The 24,129-nt window shown below is 43.4% G+C and overlaps 1 protein-coding gene across 3 annotated transcripts in view; it reads right to left on the minus strand.

Annotated features, from left to right (window-relative positions):
* Window positions 1-24,129, minus strand: part of LOC125967792 (docking protein 4) — a 173,939-nt gene that overhangs the window by 91,121 nt on the left and 58,689 nt on the right. For 2 of the 3 annotated variants that reach the window (XM_049719167.2, XM_049719169.2), the window contains exon 4: window positions 23,333-23,452. The exons of the other annotated variant lie outside the window; for it this stretch is intronic. In XM_049719167.2, coding sequence (XP_049575124.1) covers window positions 23,333-23,452 — 120 coding nt within the window. The remainder of the gene's footprint in view (window positions 1-23,332; window positions 23,453-24,129) is intronic. 3 annotated transcript variants of the gene reach the window in all.

The raw sequence follows: 24,129 nt of genomic DNA on the forward strand, positions 1-24,129 counted from the left end.
CCCTGTCAGCCATAGACGTCTATTAGACGTCTGGTCTCGTATAGACCTAATTTAGACGTTATTAATTGGTTTCAGTATAGACATAAAATAGACGTCTAAATTAAAAACATTAAATATGATCATATTTTATAATTTTAAAGTCTGAACCAGCTGTAAGTTGTATAAATGTCATGGATCGGAAGGAGCAGGGCGACCAAATGCAGCTTGGACCAGGGTTTATTGAAGGGAACAGGTAGTTGGAAGGGAGGATAAAGGGAACAGGCCAACAGAACCGGCAAACTAACATAACTTAATGGCCTAACAAATATCAACGGGACTGACTGACAGGGCTGGCAAACAAAAAACCAACTAACCGAGACATGGGACAAGAAGACACAAGAAACTAGCGACAACAGAACATGAGACAAGAAATAATCCGACAAGGGTGTGACACGCAGACAGGATTTATTTACGCGACAGGCAATGAGAGGCAGGTGACTGTGATTAGTACATAGATTGAGAGTAGACACAGGAAGGGAGGGGCGAGCACACAGACACTGACAGAAATAATGACAACCTACACATAATGGACTGACCAGGGGCGAGTCGTGACAATAAATAATGTACAGAAGTTTTTGGGATATGTGTTTAACAAGCATATTGATCCGTACATGTGAATTGGTTATTTCTGTGACCTGATATAGACGTCTATTTTGGGTTATTTTATAGACGTCTAAATTGCGTCTATATATAGACCTACAATAGACGTCTAAATTGGGTTATTTTCGGTTATTTTATAGACGTCTAAATTACGGCTATATATAGACCTAAATTAGATGTCTAAATTAGGTTGTTTTAGGTTATTTTAAAGACGTCTTGATTACGTCTATATATAGACCTAAAATAGACGTCTATATTAGGTCTATCTGTAGACCTAATTTAGACGTCTATATATGAGTCTACACACAGACCTAAAATAGACGACAAAAATAAATAATCAAATATGAAATATTAAACCCAAAACCATTCTGTAAGTTGTATAAATAATGTACAGAAGTCATGTTGCTTTGTTTTAAACAACCATTGATCCGTGTGAAGTTTGGTTATTTCTGTGACCTGATTTTAGGTCTTTGGAATAATCTAAAATAGATGACAAATTTAAATCCATCAAATATGATCATATTAAACCCAAAACAAACGTGTTTTGAACAACCATTGATCCGTGTAAAGTGTCATTGGGGCTATGGAATAACCTAAAATATATGACAAAATTAAATCCATGAAATATAAAATATTAATCCCAAAACTATTCTGTAAATTGTATAAATAATGTACAGAAGTTGTGATGCTTTGTTTTAAACAACCATTTATCCGTGTGAAGTGTGGTTATTTCTGTAACCTGATATTAGGGCTATGGAATAACCTAAAATAGACGACATAATTAAAATATAAATCTCTGAACTATTTATTATATAAATAAAGTACAGAATTATTACGCAATTACACAACTATTATTAATTTTAACCATATGTCTACTTACAGGTTGTCTGACCATGTGGGGGATTGAACTAAATACATTAGATAGTGTACGCGCAAGAAATAGCTCATCAAGTGGAGCAAAATAAAATAAGTAAAATAAAATATCAACTTGCACGAAGGGCGGTTGGGGACATGTTTTACTTCCCCCCAATAGGGGGCAGAAACTCCAGTTTTGGGTTAAAAGTAATCGCTTTTATTTCCGGTAACGGTTCGTTTGGTAATAAAAACGAGGAAGAAGCGCCGAGAGGGTCTTGTTCTTCAAGTTGCGTAAGTCGACGTTGCTTCCGAAAAACAACAAACCAACTTACTTTTCTTTAAGACAAAGTAGGGCTGCATTTAGGTACGTAATAATTATTACGCAGGGTACAAAAAAGTTACAAACCATTCACTCCGGATGAGCTTAGAGATGATGGCATGGCAAAGATGTAATTTCCCCTTTTTACCCATGTAGTGATTTGTGACTCCAGATTTAGCTCAAGGAGTGGCAGTGAAAAAGTAGGTGTTTATATTCTGATGTCATTAAAATGTGCACCTAACTTTGTTTTGCGCTCAACAGGCCTTGGAACTCTAAGGCAAATCACTTTGAAAGTTAAAATTGTGTTGTCATGTTATTGACAGCGGTTAATGCAGGCATGTCCAAAGTCCGGCCTGCGGGCCAAATCCGGCCCCCGGTCATATTTCATACGGCCCACGGCTTCGGTCTTATAATGTATTATTCATGGCCCGCCTGCACTGTCAAATTGAATAAAAAAAAAAATAATCATGAAACTTGAAACTGTAATTCCTCCTATTACCAAAAGGTGGGAGCACCATCCCTCTCCGCTCATTTCTGCCATGGCGACTGCAAAGAAAACGAGGAAAGTTGACATTGAGGGCCGTCGCTTTCAAGAGAAATGGGAATTACAATACTTCTTCACTGAAAAGCAAGGCCATTGTGTTTGTCTAATTCGTAAAGAGAATGTTGCCTTGTTTAAGGATTTCAACCCAAAGAGACACCATCAGACTAAACATGCTAACACATACGACAAGCTAGGGAGTGACCGGGCTGATAAAGTGAAGCAGCTCCAAGCTGAACTGGCATCACAACAGCGATTCATCACGTGGGGCTGTGAGTCAAAAGTAAATCAAAAGTAAAAATTGCTTAATATTAAATATTACGAAGTGGCCATGTAAATACTGTTGAAGTTATGAACCTGTAGACGTGACACAAACTATCACTTTCTGAAAAATATTGTAAATGACAAGAGCAAAATTCACTTGTTTTAATCACTTCACTGGTTTCTTTTATATCAAACAAATTGTTTTAGGTTCATTACCTGACATGTTTCGGCGGTTTCTTCCGCCTTCATCAGAGTGTCACAGATGTGATAGTGACGCGTCTTTATCAGTCATTTCTTTTGATCAGCTGATAAAGACGCATCACTTGTTTTAAGTTTTAATAATAACAGACAACTTTGCATTACTTATAACTCCTGTTTAAAATGTTCATGAGGCAAAAATAATTTTAAACTCTTGTAAATTCAATTATTTCATACAGTTTGTTCAATATTATCTGACTCTTCAGATATGAATGAAAGGCAGAATTTGTGTTTTTAACCTTGTTCACATCTGCCTGAGTGGGTTATATTTGGTTATTTTGTCATTTAAAAATAAAGACAATTGGGTCAATGAAATTTGTTTCATAACATTATGTATTTGCATGAAATTTCTGTAGTTAAAAAATGTCTGAAAAAAGTATTAGCCCCCACTTTATCAAATCTGGCCCTCCTTGCAAAAAGTTTGGACACCCCTGGGTTAATGGGTGAATTGTCAAATCAGACATCTTCTTTTTCCCTTTCCCTCTTTTTCATACTCCAAGCCTGGAGATAAGAGAAACATCTGTATTAAAAACTGACCGGACTCCACAAGGTACAGATTGATTTTTGATTTATTCTTGATTGTAGAAGTAATCACAACTTCCTTGTGTTATCTTTGGAAATGGATCTATTATTGGTGGTTTGAATATACTTAAGTATGCTTAGCTACTGTCGTGCATATGCAAAAAGTGTATGTTGTAATCTTCAATATGGAACTTGCATTTCTGACATTGATTTTCACACTCCGGAAACCATGGCGGATGTCAAAGTGCAAACTAAAACCCAGGTTTCCCCTGTACATTTTCATCATTCGGACAACTTGTAGAACAAGCAATTTTACCAGTACTATTTTAAAATAACGTGATTGGATATGTACAACAGCCAAATAAATTTCCACCACATTCAAAGGCACAGACAGAATGCCACCATTTTTTTCAAACAGGGCAAAGTTTATTATTGGGAAATGGTTCATTTGAATCTTTCAGCTAAAATTTGCTTCATTCTTCAACAGCTAGGAAGTGAGTGTGAAACGCCCATGACAGGGAAAAGTAAGAGTTTTTTTTTGTAGGCATTAGTCATTTAAAAAGAGGTCATAGCTGCAGTAATTTAAGTGAGCATTTTATTTCTATTTCTCTTTATTCTCAGAGTTTCTGAAGGTCATCGTGGAGCCCTTTCTGGCAATCCCTGGGCTGAGGAGTCTCAACTCTCGTTCAGAATGTGACCTGGAGAGTGGACGGTGCCCATGACTGATCTGAAGACCTTTGACATGATGTCTGTTAGGGTTGATAGATTAGTTTGATCCTATGCTTATGTTGGAATGTAACCTGTAATAATTAACCAAACGAGTCCTGTCTTAACAAAGTAGTAAAACAAAGTGCTAAGATCCCTTGAACTGATTGAGCAGCTGCAGAGGAAGCAATCAAAGCTGTTCTGTTTACACAACATCGTAAAACACCACCTGCTATGATTTGACCAGAGGCCAGGGCTTCACCTCCATCCTGTCCACTCTCACCCACACCCTGTTTCTCCCAATAAATATGCTCTTGCAAGAGGCCTAAGTCAGACTTCGTTCGAACATCGCTGTATGCACAGTGACGAACGATTTCTCCACTTGTAAGTGTTCAAAAGGCATACTGTCTCCCGTGTGGTTCTTGCAAATAAGTTCGAGTGAGCACCACTCTTACATTTTGGTGCCGTGACTCAGATTCCAACATACCCACTGCTGACCGACGGAGGAGGACGTGCTGCATTGTCGACAAGCCAGCGTACATTAGGAGGACCTGGAAAAGAAAGACCTGGAAAGAAAATTCTTCACTGGGCCAGCATCTTATGTCTGCCTTCATCTGACAACAGTGGATTGACGGGATCCGGAAGTACAACAAACCAGGGGACAAGTATGTAAAAGCCCTAAAGTTGTGTGATGTGAAACGCATAAAAGTGCACAGGAAAATGCACAAGTAAATAGGCAGGACAGAAGATCTTAAGTCTTGTGGAAGGAGGGGGTGTTGTAGAGTTGTAGAGCTCTGGATGAAGTGGCTCTTCTGGAGCAGTGGTTCTCAAACTTTTTTATATATATTTGTAAAATCTCACGTACCCACTGGAGTACCTCCGCGTACCCCCATTTGAGAACCACTGTTCTAAAGAGTACTACTTCGCGTTGGCAGGGCTGGGTAACAGGACTGTTCTCTTTAGTTCCCAGTGAAGGAGGGAGTATTGTAGAGTCCCCCTCTAGATGAAGCAGCTCTTTTATTTAAGAGGACGTCACGTAGGCAGGGATAAAAAAAACTTGTGTGGTTGAGAGTGTGACTGGTAGGATAAATTGACTAAAGAGCAGTACTAGCAAATAACACAGGCTAGACATTTGTTGAAAGGTCAATTTAAACCTGCATTGAGTATCCTCAAAGAAAAAAAAATGAAAAAAAAATTGAAAAAATCAAAACTACCAAATTAAGATGGGTAACAAAAACGGTAAATCTCTAGCTTTTGAAGGAGATGAGAAGTAAATTGCGAGTAGATTTCTTAATTGTATGCAATACATGCCGAAGTGGAAGAAAAAGCATAGAGTAGAAAGAAGGTTGAAAGTTGAAATGTGGAACGTAGTGGTAGAAGTTTTGGAGGAGAGTGTGGCTAGGAAGACAAAAGGATTGAGAAAGGAAAGAAAAGAGAGAGAACTGCAATGTGCTAGAGTGTGGTTGAAAGCTTCACAAGAGAGAAGAGAACAAACTCAAATGACAAAAATAGAAAAATAAAAAGTGATGAGGCCGCCATTCAATTAAGATTTGAAAAATAATTCAGGTTACACAGTGGTATCCCATTCAATGATGCAGCTGAGGGAGCTTATAAGCAACAGCTTAAAAATGCGCTCCTCACTGGTTTCTGCCCTGAATTAGGCAACTGGGTGAGGAAACACTTGGTGGAAGTGGACACTGCTTGTGTTACAACAACCATGCAGTGGGCCAGAGACGATGACAAAGTGATCAAGAAAGGCAAAAGTTCTGATGTATTTCATCTAGATGATGATGATAATGACCTAGATGAAGATACAACAGTCTTCTTCCAAAGTTCCCAACGGGGCAGAGGAAGAGGTGGAGGCCAACAAGGTTGCAGGCCACCATTCAATTCAAAACCCCCATCAGATTCAGACAACTGTTGGAACTGTGGGAAATGTGGACACTGGTCAAGAGAGTGTCGTCATGAAAACCAAAAACAATCAAAGGGTGGAGGAAGAGGCAGAGGAAAAGTCAAATTTTCAACATGACAAGCTTCCTCCCCTTTGACCTCTCATGCTCCTACAGAGAAAAAATAATAGATGTCCATACAGCATGAGACATTCTGAGTGCATTAAAAGAAAGAAAGAAAAAACCACGTTACTTTTGGTTTAGATTCATTGTCAGATTATAGAATGACAAATGACCAGGGATCAAATTGTGTGCACACTAAAGTTAAAATTTGCAAATCAAGTGGTAAAGAAATACAAACTGCTTCTAAAAGATAAATAGACAATTGGAATGTGGTGTCCTCGTGTGTGTGGGCGGGAATTGGCTTCATGATCAACTGTAGGAAATGGCCAGCCTGTGACGAATCATTGGTGTCGGGCCCCCACCCCTTGCGCGAGAGCTGTGCATGTGTGTGCATGTGTGTGCGTATGTGTTAAAATGATGAAAATGGCTAAACTTTTGGTGCAAACATATTTGCTAGACAGTGGTCTATCCAATTTGCACCGCAAAACAGAGATAATTTTGAAAAATAAAAAAGAGAGAAAAAGAAAAAAAATATGTTTGCGGCCAGAAACTGATCCACACTCGTGCACATTAGTGTCGAGCCCTCATGAGAAAAAAAAAAGACAGAACATGCTTTCAGGAATTAGATGAAGAAAAAAATGTGAATTTAAGACATTGCAATGCTCCATTTAAGAGGAATAATTGATTAGTTGTGTTATAAGATTATACAAACTTCTTTATGTGAGTTAAATCCGAGAGATTGAGTTAGTTAAATTGAAAAACAAAGAAAAAATTCTGATTAATTTAACAGCAGTTTTTTGTGTTGAGTTTTTTTTTGGCGTGGTGGATTGTTCTATCAGGAACTCATCCATCCATCCATTTTCTGCACCGCTCTGTCCCCACGGGGGTCACGGGCGTGCTGGAGCCTATCCCAGCTGTCATCGGGCAGTAGGCGGGGGACATCCTGAACTGGTTGCCAGCCAATTGCAGGGCACACAGAGACGAACAACCATCCGCACTCACACTCACACCTAGGGGCAATTTAGAGTGCTCAATTGGCCTACCAAGCATGTTTTTGGGATGTGGGAGGAAACCGGAGTGCCCGGAGAAAACCCATGCGGACACGGGGAGAACATGCAAACTCCACACAGAGAGGGGCGGAGGTGGAATCGAACCTGCACCCTCCTAACTCTGAGGCAGATGTGCTACCCAGTGCGCCACCGAGCCGCTCTATCAGGAACCTTAGGGGAAACAATTAGGAAAAGGGACGTGAGTTGAAACTGAATGTTGTGAGGAGACCTTGGATAAATTGAGACCAATGTGATGGAAAGACTCGTTTTTGGAGACTGTGTGAGGTGCAAATGAACAAGGATTGCCTGAATGAAAGGATAATACAGGTTGAATGGTTGAAGTTGTTGGAGACTACCATGGGAAATTAGTAGAGCAACTTTGAAGAAAGAGAGATTTTGAGCAAGTTAAATGCTATGAGGAAAAAAAGGAAAAAAAAGTTGCTTTTGGATTGATAATTAACTAGAGAAAAAAAACTGGAGAACCAGTCCCACATAAAGAAGACGTGTGAACTGGGAAACTGAGAAGCGTTTCGGAAAGAAAGTCAAATTAAATGATGATAGAATCATATGTCGTAAAGAACACATCCTCCCAAAACGTTTGTCAAGGTGTGAGGCATGGGCGTCGCCAGCCTCAGAAGGAGGGAGGGACTAGGACAGATAGTGAAAGATAGTAATACTACAACACTTTACAGCATATAGATTCTCTAGTACAGTTGGCGTCATACCATTAAGTTAAAATTTTCTCAAGCTTTTGCTGTAAGCAATCAGAAGATGATTGAAAAGTGACTAAAGAAGCTTTGAGGGTGTGGTGTAGCTGTTTAGAAGGGCACACACTTATGCACTTCCCTGGCTAATCAACATTTGTCTGACTGATAAGAAAAGGAACCATCTCCTACAGGATTTACGGTCCATTCCTCCAGTAACCAAGATCAGAGAATATCCTTTAAAACAGGAGGCAATAAATGGGATAGCCCCTGTCATAAATGGTCTTTGGTCAGGAGGAATTATTAGGAAGTGCTCAAACTCTTCTCGCAAACACTCCTATTTGCCCAGTTCAAAAGGGCAATACAATTTGAATGACTATAGACCTGTCGCTCTGACATCTGTGGTCATGAAATCTTTCGAGAGGTTAGTGCTGAACCACCTGAACCACGGGCCCCCTGCTCGACCCCCTCCAGTTTGCCTACCGGGCAAACAGGTCGGTGGATGATGCGGTCAACATAGGACTGCACTACATCCTGCACCACCTGGATACTCCAGGAACGTACGCCAGGATCCTGTTTGTGGACTTCAGCTCAGCATTCAACACCATCGCTCCTGACATCCTCCAACAGAAGCTCATCCAGCTCACGGTGCCTGCCTCCACCTGTCAGTGGATCACCAGCTTCCTGACCAACAGGAGACAGTTTGTGAGGCTGGGGAGCATCACATCTGACACCCGGACCACCAATACTGGGGCCCCTCAGGGGTGCGTCCTCTCCCCACTGCTCTTCTCTCTCTACACCAACGATGTCTCCTCAGGTGACTCTCCTGTGAAGCTCCTGAAGCATGCAGATGACACCACTCTCATTGGACTGATCCAAGACGGTGATGAGACTACATACAGACAGGAAGTGGAGCGGCTGGTCCACTGGTGCAGCCAAAACCACCTGGAGCTGAACCCGCTCAAGACCGTGGAGATGACAGTGGACTTCAGGCAAGACCCTTCACCACTTTCACCCCTCACTATCCGCAGTAATACTATTCTCTCCACAGACACCTTCAAGTTCCAGGGAACCACAATCTCTCGGGACCTGAAATGGACCGGCCACATAGACTCTGTCCGGTAGAAGGCCCAGCAGAGGCTGTAGTTCCTGAGACAGCTCAAGAAGTTCAACCTGCCGCGGGAGCTGCTGAAGACCTTCTACACTGCCATCATTCAGTCTGTCCTATGCACTTCCATCACTGCCTGGTTTGGATCGGCCTCCAAACAAGACAAGCACAGACTGCAACGGACAATCAGGACTGCAGAAAAGATAATTGGAATCAACCTCCCATCTATCCAAGACTTGTATCTGTCCAGGACCAGGAAATGTGCAAGTAACATCTCTACAGACCCTTCTCACCAAGGTTGCAGCCTGTTTGAACTACTCCCCTCCGGACGGCGTTATAGAGCTCTGTACACCAAAACCAGCAGACACAGAGACAGCTTCTTCCCCCAGGCTGTTTCTCTGATGAACTCACACCACTCTTAGAGTCTCAGAGTCATTGCGGTGCAATAACATCCTGCTCTCCGCACCTTTTTTGAGTTGTCTACACTGTTTGTACCATGTGTCCTCTCTGCATCCATTGCAGCCTGGTCATTCTGGAAAAAGGACCCTCCCATCTGTGGTCTCTTCTCAAGGTTTCTCATTTCCCCTAGTTGGAGTTTTGAGTTTTTCCTTGCTCTCCTGGGAGTTTAAGATCAGGGGATGTTTGAGAATATTTGTCATTTTCACACGTCCTGAGTGTTATTAGTCACCTAAATGTTGCCACATGCCAGGTGGATCCTCTGCTGCATTGTGGTTGAAGCGTGCTATAGTCTATTGACTCATCTGAATAGACCGATTGACAATGTCGACTGAGGAAAAATATGGTCACATGATGAGAACTTTGAGGACTGGTCATGGGACCTCGGAAACCCATACAAAACCAACACTTGGTATCAGTATGTAAAGTTCACTGCAAGATCCCACACACAGGAGGGATGATATGTGTGTTTCAAACGCCCCCCTTCCTCCACGCAAGTTCACCTGGAGGCCAGACCATTGACTGTCACTGAAGTTAAATGCATGGCCTCTATGAGAGGAGTTGGATTTCAACACCGTGCTGTCACAGTCAGTGATGCTACCCCTGCCGCCCTGGACTCACAGAAAAGAACCTGTAATCGAACTCTTTTGGATTATTCTCAATGTGACTGTTGAAGGACGAAAGATGCCAAAATTGGCTTAAACAATAAAGCTACCTGGAATGGACTACACGTGTTTCATCCATGAAAATGAAACCCACAAATGCATTAATGACTGCTCTCCAGGAGGAAACTGGATGGGAGCTTTGGACATCACCGCTGAGTGCCAGGATAAGAGAGCCATTTCAAGTGGTGAGGGCTCTCCAACCAACATGGCTGCACCATTAAACGGAACATACTTCATACAGAATGGCTGGTGGCTTTGTGGTCACTAGGTTTATCAGATGCTGCCCGCCAACTGGACAGGAGTGTGTGCACCAGTGTGGGTGACCGACCACACCTACAGGACGACAGCACACATCTCTTCTGGACGTCGACGCAGGGCTGTTGTGACCTTTGAACCACATGATCCCGTCTGGGGTACGAATGTCCCTGATAACCATAAAGTGTGGTCCGTCGGAGACAAAGTCGTTCATGCACTTTTTCCTTGGATCGGAGTTGGAAAACAATCACTCTTCATCGAGACACCGAACTATCGTTTTCAATCCTTTGTGAATCTCTCGCTGCAAGTCAATGATGGACAAAATAGAGAGATTCAGGCTATTAGGCTGATGGTCTTGCAAAACAGGATGGTTCTGGACTTGATGACTGCAGCACAAGGTGGTGTGTGCCACATTATTGGGACTTCCTGTTGCACATACATTCCAGGAGATAACGACACGCACATCAAGGATGCCATGAACTCACTGAGGAATTTACAGCAGGTCATGTCGGAGGATAAAATCCCACATCAATGGGATTTCCTTTCATGGCTATTCTCTGCCACCTGGTGGCAATTGCTGTTGAAACTTGTGATTCCTATGCTTGTGCTGGTATTGTTGTGCTTGTTTACAACCTGTGTTTTCCCATGTTTGAAATCTGCTGTGACGACGGTTGTGTCTTCTAGCGTAGCACAGGTGCAAATATAACTTCTCAAGCATGTCGGATGTGATAACTATAATGTGCTGCGAAACATTGATTGCGTAAATGCTGTATAGCCGAGCATGATTTGCAGAAAATTGATGATTTGACCATTGAAAATGCCTCGCAAGTGATGGATACAATGATGTACTGTTTCTGTGTTTTTATTTATTTATTTTTTTACTGTTCTTCTTTCTTCATTATATTTTCTTGCTTGTGTTTGTTGATTGGGGTGACATAATCATATGATAAACAGGAGGGATATGTTAGGGTTGATAGATTAGTTTGATCCTATGCTGACGTAACCTGTAATAATTGATCAAACGTGTCCTGTCTTAACAAAGTTGTAAAACAAAGTGCTAAGATCCCTTGAACTGATTGACCAGCTGCAGAGGAAGCAATCAAAGTTGTTCTGTTTACACAACATTGTAAAACACCCCCTGCTATGATTTGACCAGAGGCCAGGGGCTCACCCCCATCCTGTCCACTCTCACCCCACCCTGTTTCTCTCAATAAATATGCTCTTGCAAGAGGCCTAAGTCAGACTTTGTTTGAACATCGCTGTATGCACAGTGATGAACAATTTCTCCACTTGCAAGTGTTCAAAAGGCATACTGTCTCCCGTGTGGTTCTTGCAAATAAGTTAGAGTGAGCACCACTCTAACAATGTCCAAGGAAATAAATGACAAACAGGATGCAAGACTGAATGGCAGAATGATTAATAATTGGTTAGTCAAAATTTTGGATGTCCCCCCCTCACTCTTGATAGCTTACAAATGGAACCTGTAGGGTTCTGTTTGGTTTAATTGCTGTACTGTCAAAGTTATTGACTTTTCAGTTACTTTTTTGCTTGATTTACAAGAAAAAAAAGTCCTCAATTCAAGTTTGTCTACTCTTAATTCCACTCTTCTGAGACACTGTTCATAATTCCTTGTATACAGATTGCAAACCAGTCTTGTGTCAGGACGCCGCTGATTTGAAGACGTTCATGTTTCCAAGACCATGGACAGGTATGATTAGTTTGACATCTGTACTGTAGATTTAAAAAAGACAACAGTGAAGTCTTACGATGTGGTGGCTGCGCTCAATGTTGACATTTATTTTCTGTTGTAGACTCTACACAAATGACAATGACAACGTTCAATATGCATGCCCGTGTAGAGGGCCCTCAGGAAGACTGCTCTGATAGCACTGGTAAAGAAAAAAAGAAAAAACCTGTCTGCTCGTTCTGTGTGATTGCTTCATGTTCGAAATGTGCGACTGACAGGAGGATGCATCAAGGAAAAACTATTTTACAGGTAGTCGTGTTTTTTTTTCCCCATATTCATATTTCTTTTACAGAGTAATCCCAAGGTCTACAATGGGTGGTGCCCGATCCATCAAGTTCATCTTTGTAGAAGCTGTTGGCGACACGCACAGATGATGAAACAAGGACCACAATGGCTTTAAAATTAAAACAGGCTCCAGCGCTGAGTAGAAAAGGGGGCTATCAAAAGCCCACAAGAGTGATATTTATATTGTTGTTTTTCGCCAAGCCGGTTGTTTTGTTTTATATGTCCTACATAAAATATGTATATATTGTAACGTAGTAGATTTGTTCTATTAAATGGCCCCCATTTTTTAATACTGTATCTATATTTTTACATTTTTAAACATAGGATTTAAAAAAACTGCACATTGTGATGGTTGGATAATGTTTGATTTTTTTTTTTTAAATTTAGGTTCAATTAAAAACCCACTTCAAGGACAGCAAGGACGCACGTAGCCTTTGGCGGGGCATTCAGACCATCACGGACTACAAGCCCGCGCCGAGGAGCTGTGAGGGCGACGTCCGTCTGCTGAACGATCTGAACCGCTTCTTTGCTCGCTTCGACGCCCAGAACAGCACTTGCCCGCTGAAGACCACTCCCCCCCACACGAGCAGCCCCTGCGCCTCTCTGCCGACGGTGTGAGGAGGGCGCTTGCCGCTATTGACACCCGTAAGGCGGCGGGCCCTGACAACATCCCGGGTCGAGCGCTGAAGGACTGCGCTGGGGAGCTGTCGGGTGTCTTCACGGACATCTTTAACGTTTCCCTGCAGCAGGCCATCGTCCCCTCGTGTTTCAAGGCTGCCACCATCGTTCCTGTGCCGAAGAAACCTGCACCGTCCTGCTTCAATGACTGCCGCCCTGTGGCACTGACGCCCATCATCATGAAGTGCTTTGAGCGGCTGGTCATGGAGCACATCAAGTCCGTTCCCCCCCCCACCATTGACCCTTTCCAGTTTGCGTATCGTGCCAAGCGGTCCTCTGAGGATGCCATCTGCTCTGCCCTCCACTCGGCCCTCACCCACCTGGAGAGAAAGGACTCATATGTGAGGTTGCTGTTTGTGGACTTCAGCTCTGCCTTCAACACCATTGTGCCGCAGTGACTCATCTGCAAACTCGACGAGCTGGGCCTCAGTACCTCCCTCTGCAACTGGCTACTGGACTTCCTCTGTCAGAGGCCTCAGGTGGTGCGTGTTGGCGACTAAATCTCCGCCAGCATCACGGTGAGCACGGGGGCCCCCCAGGGCTGCGTGCTCAGTCCATTGCTCTTCACCCTGCTGACGCATGACTGCACTGCGACCTACAGCGACAACCGCATAGTGAAGTTTGCTGACGACACGACTCTGGTGGGTCTCATCACGAAGGGCGACGAGACTCGGTACAGGTCGGAAGTTGACCTTCTGACCACGTGGTGCAGGGACAACAACCTCCTGCTGAACGTCAATAAGACCAAGGAAATCATTGTTGACTTCCGGAAGGGGCACACAACACACCTGCCGCTGATCATCGACGGTGCTGTGGTGGAGAGGGTGAGCTGCACCAAGTTCCTGGGGGTGCACATCAGTGAGGACCTCTCCTGGTCCGCAAACACCTCGTCACTGGCTCAGGCGTGCATGTGCTCCTCAGGCAGTCCTGTCTACATTCTACCGTGGCACCATTGAGGGCGTCCTCACCAGTTGCATCGCTGTCTGGGGTGGTAACTGCACTGAACAGAACTTGAAGGCCCTGCAGCGCATAGTGAATACGGCTGGTAAGATTATTGGTGCTTCGCTCCCCTCCCTGAAGGACATTTACACCTCCCATCTTGCCCGCAAGGCAACCTCGATTGCCAGAGATGTGAGTCACCCGGCTCACTCTTTGTTTGACCTTCTGCCCTCTGGGAAGAGGTACGGGAGCCTGCGCTCCCGCACCACCAGACTCACCAACAGCTTCTTTCTCCAGGCTGTTAGGGCCCTGAACTCGCTACCCCCTTCTGCGTAGCGTGCGGCACTGTAGCGCTATTTTCGGGAATGTCTGCCGTACTTGCTCCTTTTTTTCTGCTCCTCTTATTTATTTATTTATTGTTGTGTTATGTATTCATTATTTATTCAGCACACTTTTGTTATACTTGTTTACTTGTTTGTCTGTTGTGAGCCATGTCTTGTCACCGTGGGATAGGGGGGAACGAAATTTCGGTTTCTTTGTGTGTCTTTGGCATGTGGAGAAATTGACAATAAAGCTGACTTTGACTTTGACTTTGACTTATCGTTTTGGTTCATTTTAACATCAAAAGGTGTATAGTAACATAAGTATGGCTGTTACTGAAACCTATTTCTGTATTAAAAAATGTAAATTTTCACACCCTGGACCATCTCTAATGAAATGCATTTTCACAACATCCTGGAACTACACACAGGTAAGGATCAGAGGTTAAATGTATTGAAGAGAACCTCAATGTTGAATAGACGTCTATATGTTCAAATGATCACTAGCTATTGCCGCGATTAGCGCTAATTGCGCTAATAGCTATTAGCCATCATTCGAATGTCTACTCAATACGTCTAAAAAAAAAAAAAAACTTTCACATATAGACGTCTAATAGACGTCTAATAGATTTTAAAAAGCTTTAATATTGTTATAAAATATATATTTTCATTATATATACACTACCGTTCAAAAGTTTGGGGTCACCCAAACAATTTTGTGTTTTCCATGAAAAGTCACACTTATTCACCACCAAACGTTGTGAAATGAATAGAAAATAGAGTCAAGACATTGACAAGGTTAGAAATAATGATTTGTATTTGAAATAAGATTTTTTTTTACATTAAACTTTGCTTTCGTCAAAGAATCCTCCCTTTGGCATTCTAATTTGTTGAGATAATCTGGAGAAATTGCACCCCACGCTTCCAGAAGCAGCTCCCACAAGTTGGATTGGTTGGATGGGCACTTCTTGCGTACCATACGGTCAAGCTGCTCACACAACAGCTCAATGGGGTTCAGATCTGGTGACTGCGCTGGCCACTCCATTACCGTTTGTTAATTAAAGTTTGATGCAAAAAAAATATCTATATCTATATCTATATATATATATATATATATATATATATATATATATATAGATATAGATATAGATATAGATATAGATATAGATATAGATATAGATAGATAGATAGATAGATATAGATATATAGATATATAGATATATAGATATAGATATATAGATATAGATATATAGATATATATATACATACATACACTACCGAAATGGGCTACTGCAATGGGCTACTGGAACAAGACACAAATGGGCGAGATGCGAGAATAAGGATCTGTTGGAATGCTACTACTCCAGCAACCCGAGCGAGAGGGGTTACATGCGGAGAATGCGGGAACAATGGCAACTTCGATACCCACAGTCAACACTATCGGCCAAGCAACTAGTAGTTCAATGTTCCAATATCCATAAACGGCACCTGCTATCACAGCTCAAGATTGATGAGATACAACACAAATGCCATAGCGAAGGTCAACCAGAGCACCAGGTCAGAGACGAGTTAAATCCATGTACAAGTCCAGAGGTTGGGTACGAAACCCCAATAAGCACAATCAAGCTGAATGAGGCAGCAACTGACCTGAAGAACAAGATCACGGTGAGAATGAATGCTCGGGAACCTAGATACACACTGCAGAGGCTAAGTGAAGTACCCTCAGAAAGTCTCCTAGAAGATGTGAATGCAGCACTGACAACAATTCCTACGGCTACCATCACTGAAACCAATGAGCTGATATACACCTCAGCAGCAGTGATCCTAGAAATGCTTGGCTACAAGAAGAATGACCATATGCGACCACAACAGTGCCCACCATGGAAGAGAAGGCTGGAGGCCAAAATCAAGATAGCACGGAGAGAAGTGAGCCAAATGACAGAGGCCCAGAAAGGTGCAATGAAAAAGCAAGTTCCCAAGAAATACAGCCAGATGCCCATACCTGAAGCACTTGAAACTGCCAAACAAAGACTCCAAGCCTTGGCCAGCCGCCGAAAGAGGTACACAAGAGAGAATGAAGCCAGATGAATAAACAGGTTGTTCACAACACAACCAGCGAAACTGTACGCTCAGTGGCAGACCCACCAAGGCTGGAAACTGAACAGTACTGGAAGGATATATGGGAGCGGGAGGTATCACATAAGAAGGATGCACAGTGGCTGGTGGCTCTGAGAAAGGACCACAGCAAGCTCCCTGAACAGAACCCAGTAACCATCACAGTGGCAGACATCCAGAGAAGAGTCTCAGGAGTGAAAAACTGGACAGCACCAGGCCCTGACATGATCCACAGCTACTGGCTCAAGAAACTTACAACTCTCCATGAGCGCCTGGCAGCACAAATGAACCAGCTGCTAAGGGATGGGACTCACCCTGAATGGCTAACCCAAGGGCATACGATCCTGATCCAGAAGGATCCTTCAAAGGGTACAGTCCCATCCAACTACCGGCCAATCACCTGCCTCTCCACAACACGGAAGCTGATGTCAGGCATAATATCAGATAAAATCAGCGGGCACATGGATCAATACATGAGCATTGCTCAGAAAGGGATTGGTAAAAAGACCAGAGGAGCAAAACATCAACTCCTGGTGGATAGAACAGTCACCCAAGACTGCAGAACCAGACGCACCAACCTGAGCGCTGCCTGGATTGATTACAAGAAAGCATATGACTCAATGCCACATACTTGGATCACTGAATGCTTGAGGCTGTACAACATCAATGGGACTCTGAGAACCTTCATCGCCAACTCGATGAAACAGTGGAAAACCACACTTGAAGCCAATGGCAAGCCACTTGCACACGTGACCATCAAATGTGGTATATACCAAGGAGACGCTCTGTCCCCAATGCTGTTCTGTATAGGACTGAACCCTCTCAGCCAAATAATCAACAAGACGGGCTATGGATACCAACTCAGGAATGGGGTCACCATCAGCGACCTCCTCTACATGGATGACATAAAGCTGTACGCTAAGAACGAGCGGGACATTGACTCCCTGATCCACACTACCAGGATCTACAGCTCTGACATCGGAATGTCATTCGGACTTGAGAAATGTGGCCGCATGGTGACTAAAAGAGGAAAGGTAATCCACACAGAGGGCGTCTCACTCCCAGAAGGAACAATAGCAGACATTGAGGACAGCTACAAATACCTTGGAATTCCACAGGCAAATGGCAACCTTGACGAGGAAACAAGGAAAGCAGCCACAGCCAAATACCTCCATCGAGTAAGGCAAGTCCTAAGAAGTCAGCTCAACGGCAAGAACAAGTCCCTAGCCATTAACAGCTACTCCCTACCAGTAATCAGATACCCTGCAGGAAGCATACGGTGGCCGAAGGAAGATATACAGACCACAGCTATCAAGACACGGAAGCTCCTAACCATGCATGGAGGGTTCCATCCCAAGTCCAGCACCCTGAGACTGTACACTAGCCGTAAAGAAGGAGGCCGAGGACTAGCGAGCCTGAGCGCCACTATCCAAGATGAAACATCCAAGATCCATAAGTACATCAGGGATAAGGCCCCAACGGATCACGTGCTCAGTGAATGTCTCAGACAATGGGCATCAAAGGAAGATGAGGTGCTGGAGGGACCATCATGGGAGGACAAGCCCCTACATGGGATGTACCACCGAAACAGCTGAAGTGGCTGATATCCAGAAATCCTACCAATGGCTAGAAAGAGCTGGTCTGAAGGACAGCACAGAGGCACTGATCCTGGCTGCACAAGAACAGGCCTTGAGCACCAGAGCAATAGAGGCCCAAATCTACCACACCAGACAAGACCCCAGGTGTAGATTGTGCAAAGAAGGTCCTGAGACAATCCAACACATAACTGCAGGGTGTAAGATGCTGGCAGGTAAAGCATACATGGAGCACCATAACCAAGTAGCTGGAATAGTGTACAGGAACATCTGTGCAGAGAATGGACTGGAAGTCCCAAGATCCAAGTGGGAAACACCTCCAAAGGTGGTAGAGAATGACCAAGCCAAGATCCTCTGGGACTTCCAGATCCAGACAGACAGAATGGTAATGGCGAACCAACCGGACATTGTGGTGGTGGACAAAGAGCAGAGGAAAGCCGTTGTGGTTGACATAGCCATCCCAAATGATGGTAACATTAGGAAAAAGGAACATGAGAAACTTGAGAAATATCAAGGGCTCAGAGAAGAGCTGGAGAAGACCTGGAGAGTTAAGACTTCAGTTTTTTTCTGCTTCTCTTATTTATTTATTTATTGTTGTGTTATTTATTCATTATTTATTCAGCACGCTTTTGTTATACTTGTTTACTTGTTTGTCTGTTGTGAGCCATGTCTTGTCACCGTGGGATAGGGGGGAACGAAATTTCGGTTTCTTTGTGTGTCTTTGGCATGTGGAGAAATTGACAATAAAGCTGACTTTGACTTTGAAAGTATATATATATATATAAACTTTTCCTCACCCTCCGTGGGTGGTCTCTTTTCCCTTCAAGCTCGGGTCCTCTATCAGAGGCCTGGGAGCTTGAGGGTTCTACGCAGTATCTTTGCTGTTCCTAGTACTGCACTTTTCTGGACTGAGATGTCAGATGTTTTTCCTGGGATCTGTTTCAGCCACTCCTCCAGTTTGGGGGTTACTGCCCCTAGTGCTCCAATGACCACAGGTACCACTGAAGTCTTAACTCTCCAGGTCTTCTCCAGCTCTTCTCTGAGCCCTTGATATTTCTCAAGTTTCTCATGTTCCTTTTTCCTAATGTTACCATCATTTGGGATGGCTATGTCAACCACAACGGCTTTCCTCTGCTCTTTGTCCACCACCACAATGTCCGGTTGGTTCGCCATTACCATTCTGTCTGTCTGGATCTGGAAGTCCCAGAGGATCTTGGCTTGGTCATTCTCTACCACCTTTGGAGGTGTTTCCCACTTGGATCTTGGGACTTCCAGTCCATACTCTGCACAGATGTTCCTGTACACTATTCCAGCTACTTGGTTATGGCGCTCCATGTATGCTTTACCTGCCAGAATCTTACACCCTGCAGTTATGTGCTGGATTGTCTCAGGACCTTCTTTGCACAATCTACACCTGGGGTCTTGTCTGGTGTGGTAGATTTGGGCCTCTATTGCTCTGGTGCTCAAGGCCTGTTCTTGTGCAGCCAGGATCAGTGCCTCTGTGCTGTCCTTCAGACCAGCTCTTTCTAGCCATTGGTAGGATTTCTGGATATCAGCTACTTCAGCTATATTTCGGTGGTACATCCCATGTAGGGGCTTGTCCTCCCATGATGGTCCCTCCAGCACCTCATCTTCCTTTGATGCCCATTGTCTGAGACATTCACTGAGCACGTCATCCGTTGGGGCCTTATCCCTGATGTACTTATGGATCTTGGATGTTTCATCTTGGATCGTGGCTCTCACGCTCGCTAGTCCTCGGCCTCCTTCTTTACGGCTAGTGTACAGTCTCAGGGTGCTGGACTTGGGATGGAACCCTCCATGCATGGTTAGGAGCTTCCGTGTCTTGATATCTGTGGTCTGTATATCTTCCTTTGGCCACCGTATGATTCCTGCAGGGTACCTGATTACTGGTAGGGCGCAGCTGTTAATGGCTAGGGACTTGTTCTTGCCATTGAGCTGACTTCTTAGGACTTGCCTTACTCGATGGAGGTATTTGGCTGTGGCTGCTTTCCTTGTTTCCTCGTCAAGGTTGCCATTTGCCTGTGGAATTCCAAGGTATTTGTAGCTGTCCTCAATGTCTGCTATTGTTCCTTCTGGGAGTGAGACCCCCTCTGTGTGGATTACCTTTCCTCTTTTAGTCACCATGCGGCCACATTTCTCAAGTCCGAATGACATTCCGATGTTAGAGCTGTAGATCCTGGTAGTGTGGATCAGGGAGTCAATGTCCCGCTCGTTCTTAGCGTACAGCTTTATGTCATCTATGTAGAGGAGGTGGCTGATGGTGGCCCCATTCCTGAGTTGGTATCCATAGCCCGTCTTGTTGATTATTTGGCTGAGGGGGTTCAGTCCTATACAGAACAGCATTGGGGACAGAGCGTCTCCTTGGTATATACCACATTTGATGGTCACGTGTGCAAGTGGCTTGCCATTGGCTTCAAGTGTGGTTTTCCACTGTTTCATCGAGTTGGCGATGAAGGTTCTCAGACTCCCATTGATGTTGTACAGCCTCAAGCATTCAGTGATCCAAGTATGTGGCATTGAGTCATATGCTTTCTTGTAATCAATCCAGGCAGCACTCAGGTTGGTACGTCTAGTTCTGCAGTCTTGGGTGACTGTTCTATCCACCAGGAGTTGATGTTTTGCTCCTCTGGTATTTTTACCAATCCCTTTCTGAGCAGTGCTCATGTATTGATCCATGTGCCTGCTGATCTTATCTGATAGTATGCCCGACATCAGCTTCCATGTTGTGGAGAGGCAGGTGATTGGCCGGTAGTTGGATGGGACTGTACCCTTTGATGGATCCTTCTGGATCAGGATCGTACGCCCTTGGGTTAGCCATTCAGGGTGAGTCCCATCCCTTAGCAGCTGGTTCATTTGTGCTGCCAGGCGCTCATGGAGAGTTGTAAGTTTCTTGAGCCAGTAGCTGTGGATCATGTCAGGGCCTGGTGCTGTCCAGTTTTTCATTCCTGAGACTCTTCTCTGGATGTCTGCCACTGTGATGGTTACTGGGTTCTGTTCAGGGAGCTTGCTGTGGTCCTTTCTCAGAGCCACCAGCCACTGTGCATCCTTCTTATGTGATGCCTCCCGCTCCCATATATCCTTCCAGTACTGTTCAGTTTCCAGCCTTGGTGGGTCTGCTCTGCTATTATTCCCCTGCCACTGAGCGTACACTTTCGCTGGTTGTGTTGTGAACAACCTGTTTATTCGTCTGGCTTCATTCTCTCTTGTGTACCTCTTTAGGCGGCTGGCCAAGGCTTGGAGTCTTTGTTTGGCAGTTTCGAGTGCTTCAGGTATGGGCATATGGCTGTATTTCTTGGGAACTTGCTTTTTCATTGCACCTTTCTGGGCCTCAGTCATTTGGCTCACTTCTCTCCGTGCTATCTTGATTTTGGCCTCCAGCCTTCTCTTCCATGGTGGGCACTGTTGTGGTCGCATATGGTCATTCTTCTTGTAGCCAAGCATTTCTAGGATCACTGCTGCTGAGGTGTATATCAGCTCATTGGTTTCAGTGATGGTAGCCGTAGGAATTGTTGTCAATGCTGCATTCACATCTTCTAGGAGACTTTCTGAGGGTACTTCACTTAGCCTCTGCAGTGTGTATCTAGGTTCCCGAGCATTCATTCTCACCGTGATCTTGTTCTTCAGGTCAGTTGCTGCCTCGTTCAGCTTGATTGTGCTTATTGGGGTTTCGTACCCAACCTCTGGGCTTTTACATGGATTTAACTTGTCTCTGACGTGGTGCTCTGGTTGGCCTTCGCTATGGCATTTGTGTTGTATCTCATCAATCTCGAGGTGTGATAGCAGGTGCCGTTTATGGATATTGGAACATTGAGCTACTAGTTGCTTGGCCGATAGTGTTGACTGTGGGTATTGAAGTTGCCATTGTTCCCGCATTCTCCGCATGTAACCCCTCTCGCTCGGGTTGCTGAAGTGGTAGCATTCCAACAGATCCTTATTCTCGCATCTCGCCCATTTGTGTCTTGTTCCAGTAGCCCATTTTTCATCAGGGTGCCCTGGTTCCCCAGCACCTGACGCAGACCTTGTTTGTCCGGGCGACGTCTGACAAACTGTCTTTCGTTTCTTGTACTCTCATTATCTCTGAGGTAGGCGGTATCGTTAAGGGTCTTGCCTAAGGACCCACACTGACTGCTGGTAAGGTAATCGCTCATTGCTCATATTGTGCCCCTGCCGGGAATCGAACCCGGGTCTTCCGTTTGTAAGTCATGTCACTTACTGATTGAGCTAGTCAGCCGTAATATATATATATATATATATATATATATATATATATATATATATATATATATATATATATATATATATATATATATATATATATATATATAATACAAAATGGTTCATAGAAAGAAAGTGATTACAAGAAGGAGAGGGAATCTTTTACAACCAAAGGTGCGCACCACCCTCAAAAGCATGTGCATATCTGTCAATGGGGTAAAACTATAGAATAATTTACCTGTAGTGATCAAAGAAAGTAAACACATTGCCCAATTCAAAGAACACTTTAAAAAGTTTACACTAAAAACGTATAGTAATTGAAATATTTTGCTTGTCTGTTTTCAGCTATATAGTCTATATCTTATTTATTTATTTTTATTTCCAGAATATTATTGTATAAACTGATTTCATTTCCAAAATAATTTTCCTCCAATAAATCAAGTTTCCGTACCTTGAAAAAACTCATTAGCAACCATGTTAAGAATTATGATGTATAAAAGGGGTAGGAAACAACAAGCAATAGCTTCTTCCCTTTCCTTTTTTGAACATTATGATTTATTTGTCTTATTGGCATAACATGAAATTATGTGAAAATGTGAAAAAAAAATGATTTTGTGTTTGGTCAACCTCATGTTCAAAAATAAACTTCAACTTCAATTGTGTACTGGACCACAATCCACGAGGAGATTCATACGCATCCGTGACTCACTTTGGTTTGTTTACTATGTATGATGTCTCCCGGGTTAGTGTAGTGTTCTAACTCTGAGGTCGGACACTGTGCATTGCTGGCAAGGTAAATCACTCTTCTAATTGACTCACGATACACCCATTCCCTCTACCGGCCAAAAAGAAACATTGTGTTGGAAATTTCAATACATTGGTATTCAAATTTCTAAATAATGCATATACCGTTTCTACTTCGTGGGTTTACATTTTTCGCGGGTGGTTCTGGAACGCATCTCCGGCAAAAAATGAAGGATCACTGTATTTCAATTTGTTTTCAGCAAAAAAAATCAACGTTAGTTAAGATAATGCTCTGAATTAGAGTGTATTTGATAATTAGACCTGTGTGTTCACGTTGCATCCCAGCTGCCAGTAGATCTGGTTCTCCCTTGCTGATGTCACTGACCTGTGCTCCCACACACTCAATTGACAGTGTATTGAACCACTCTTCTGCCTCCAGTTCTATGGGAAACAATAGCCAAAAACAGAAATAGGATATATATATATATATATATATATATATATATATATATATATATATATATATATATATATATATATATATATATATATATATATATATATATATATATATTACATTAATACAATAATACATTTAATTTAGAAGCGCCTTTCAGGTCACTTTACAAGAGTTAAAAAGTTAAAAACAAGTTAAAAGCAAATTAAAACAATAGCATACAGTGAAGAAGAATGTGAAAACATGTTAAAAACAACAACAGTGAGGCAACTAGATAAGAAATGCTGTCCTGAATAGGTGGGTCTTGAGGGTGGATTTAAACTGTGGGAGGGAGTCAATATTGCGAATGTCAGGCGGAAGTGTGTTCCAAAGTTTGGGAGCAGAGCAGCTGAAAGCTCTGCTCCCTATGGTGGTAAGCCGGGCATAGGGGACAGTGAGGTGGATGGAAGACGAGGGTCTAAGGGAGCGGGTGGAAGTGGCTGTGTTGAGGAGTTGAGACAGATAGGGAGGGCCAAGGTTATGAAGAGCTTTGAAGGTATTTGAAAATAATACGGTAACGAATCGGAAGCCAATGCAAGTTCTGTAGGACAGGGGTGATGTGATGGAAAGAAAGGGTTTGGGAAATGATTCGAGCAGCTGAATTCTGGACTAGTTGGAGCTT

Source organism: Syngnathus scovelli, chromosome 4 (assembly GCF_024217435.2).
Source record: "Syngnathus scovelli strain Florida chromosome 4, RoL_Ssco_1.2, whole genome shotgun sequence".
Classification (NCBI taxonomy): domain Eukaryota; kingdom Metazoa; phylum Chordata; class Actinopteri; order Syngnathiformes; family Syngnathidae; genus Syngnathus; species Syngnathus scovelli.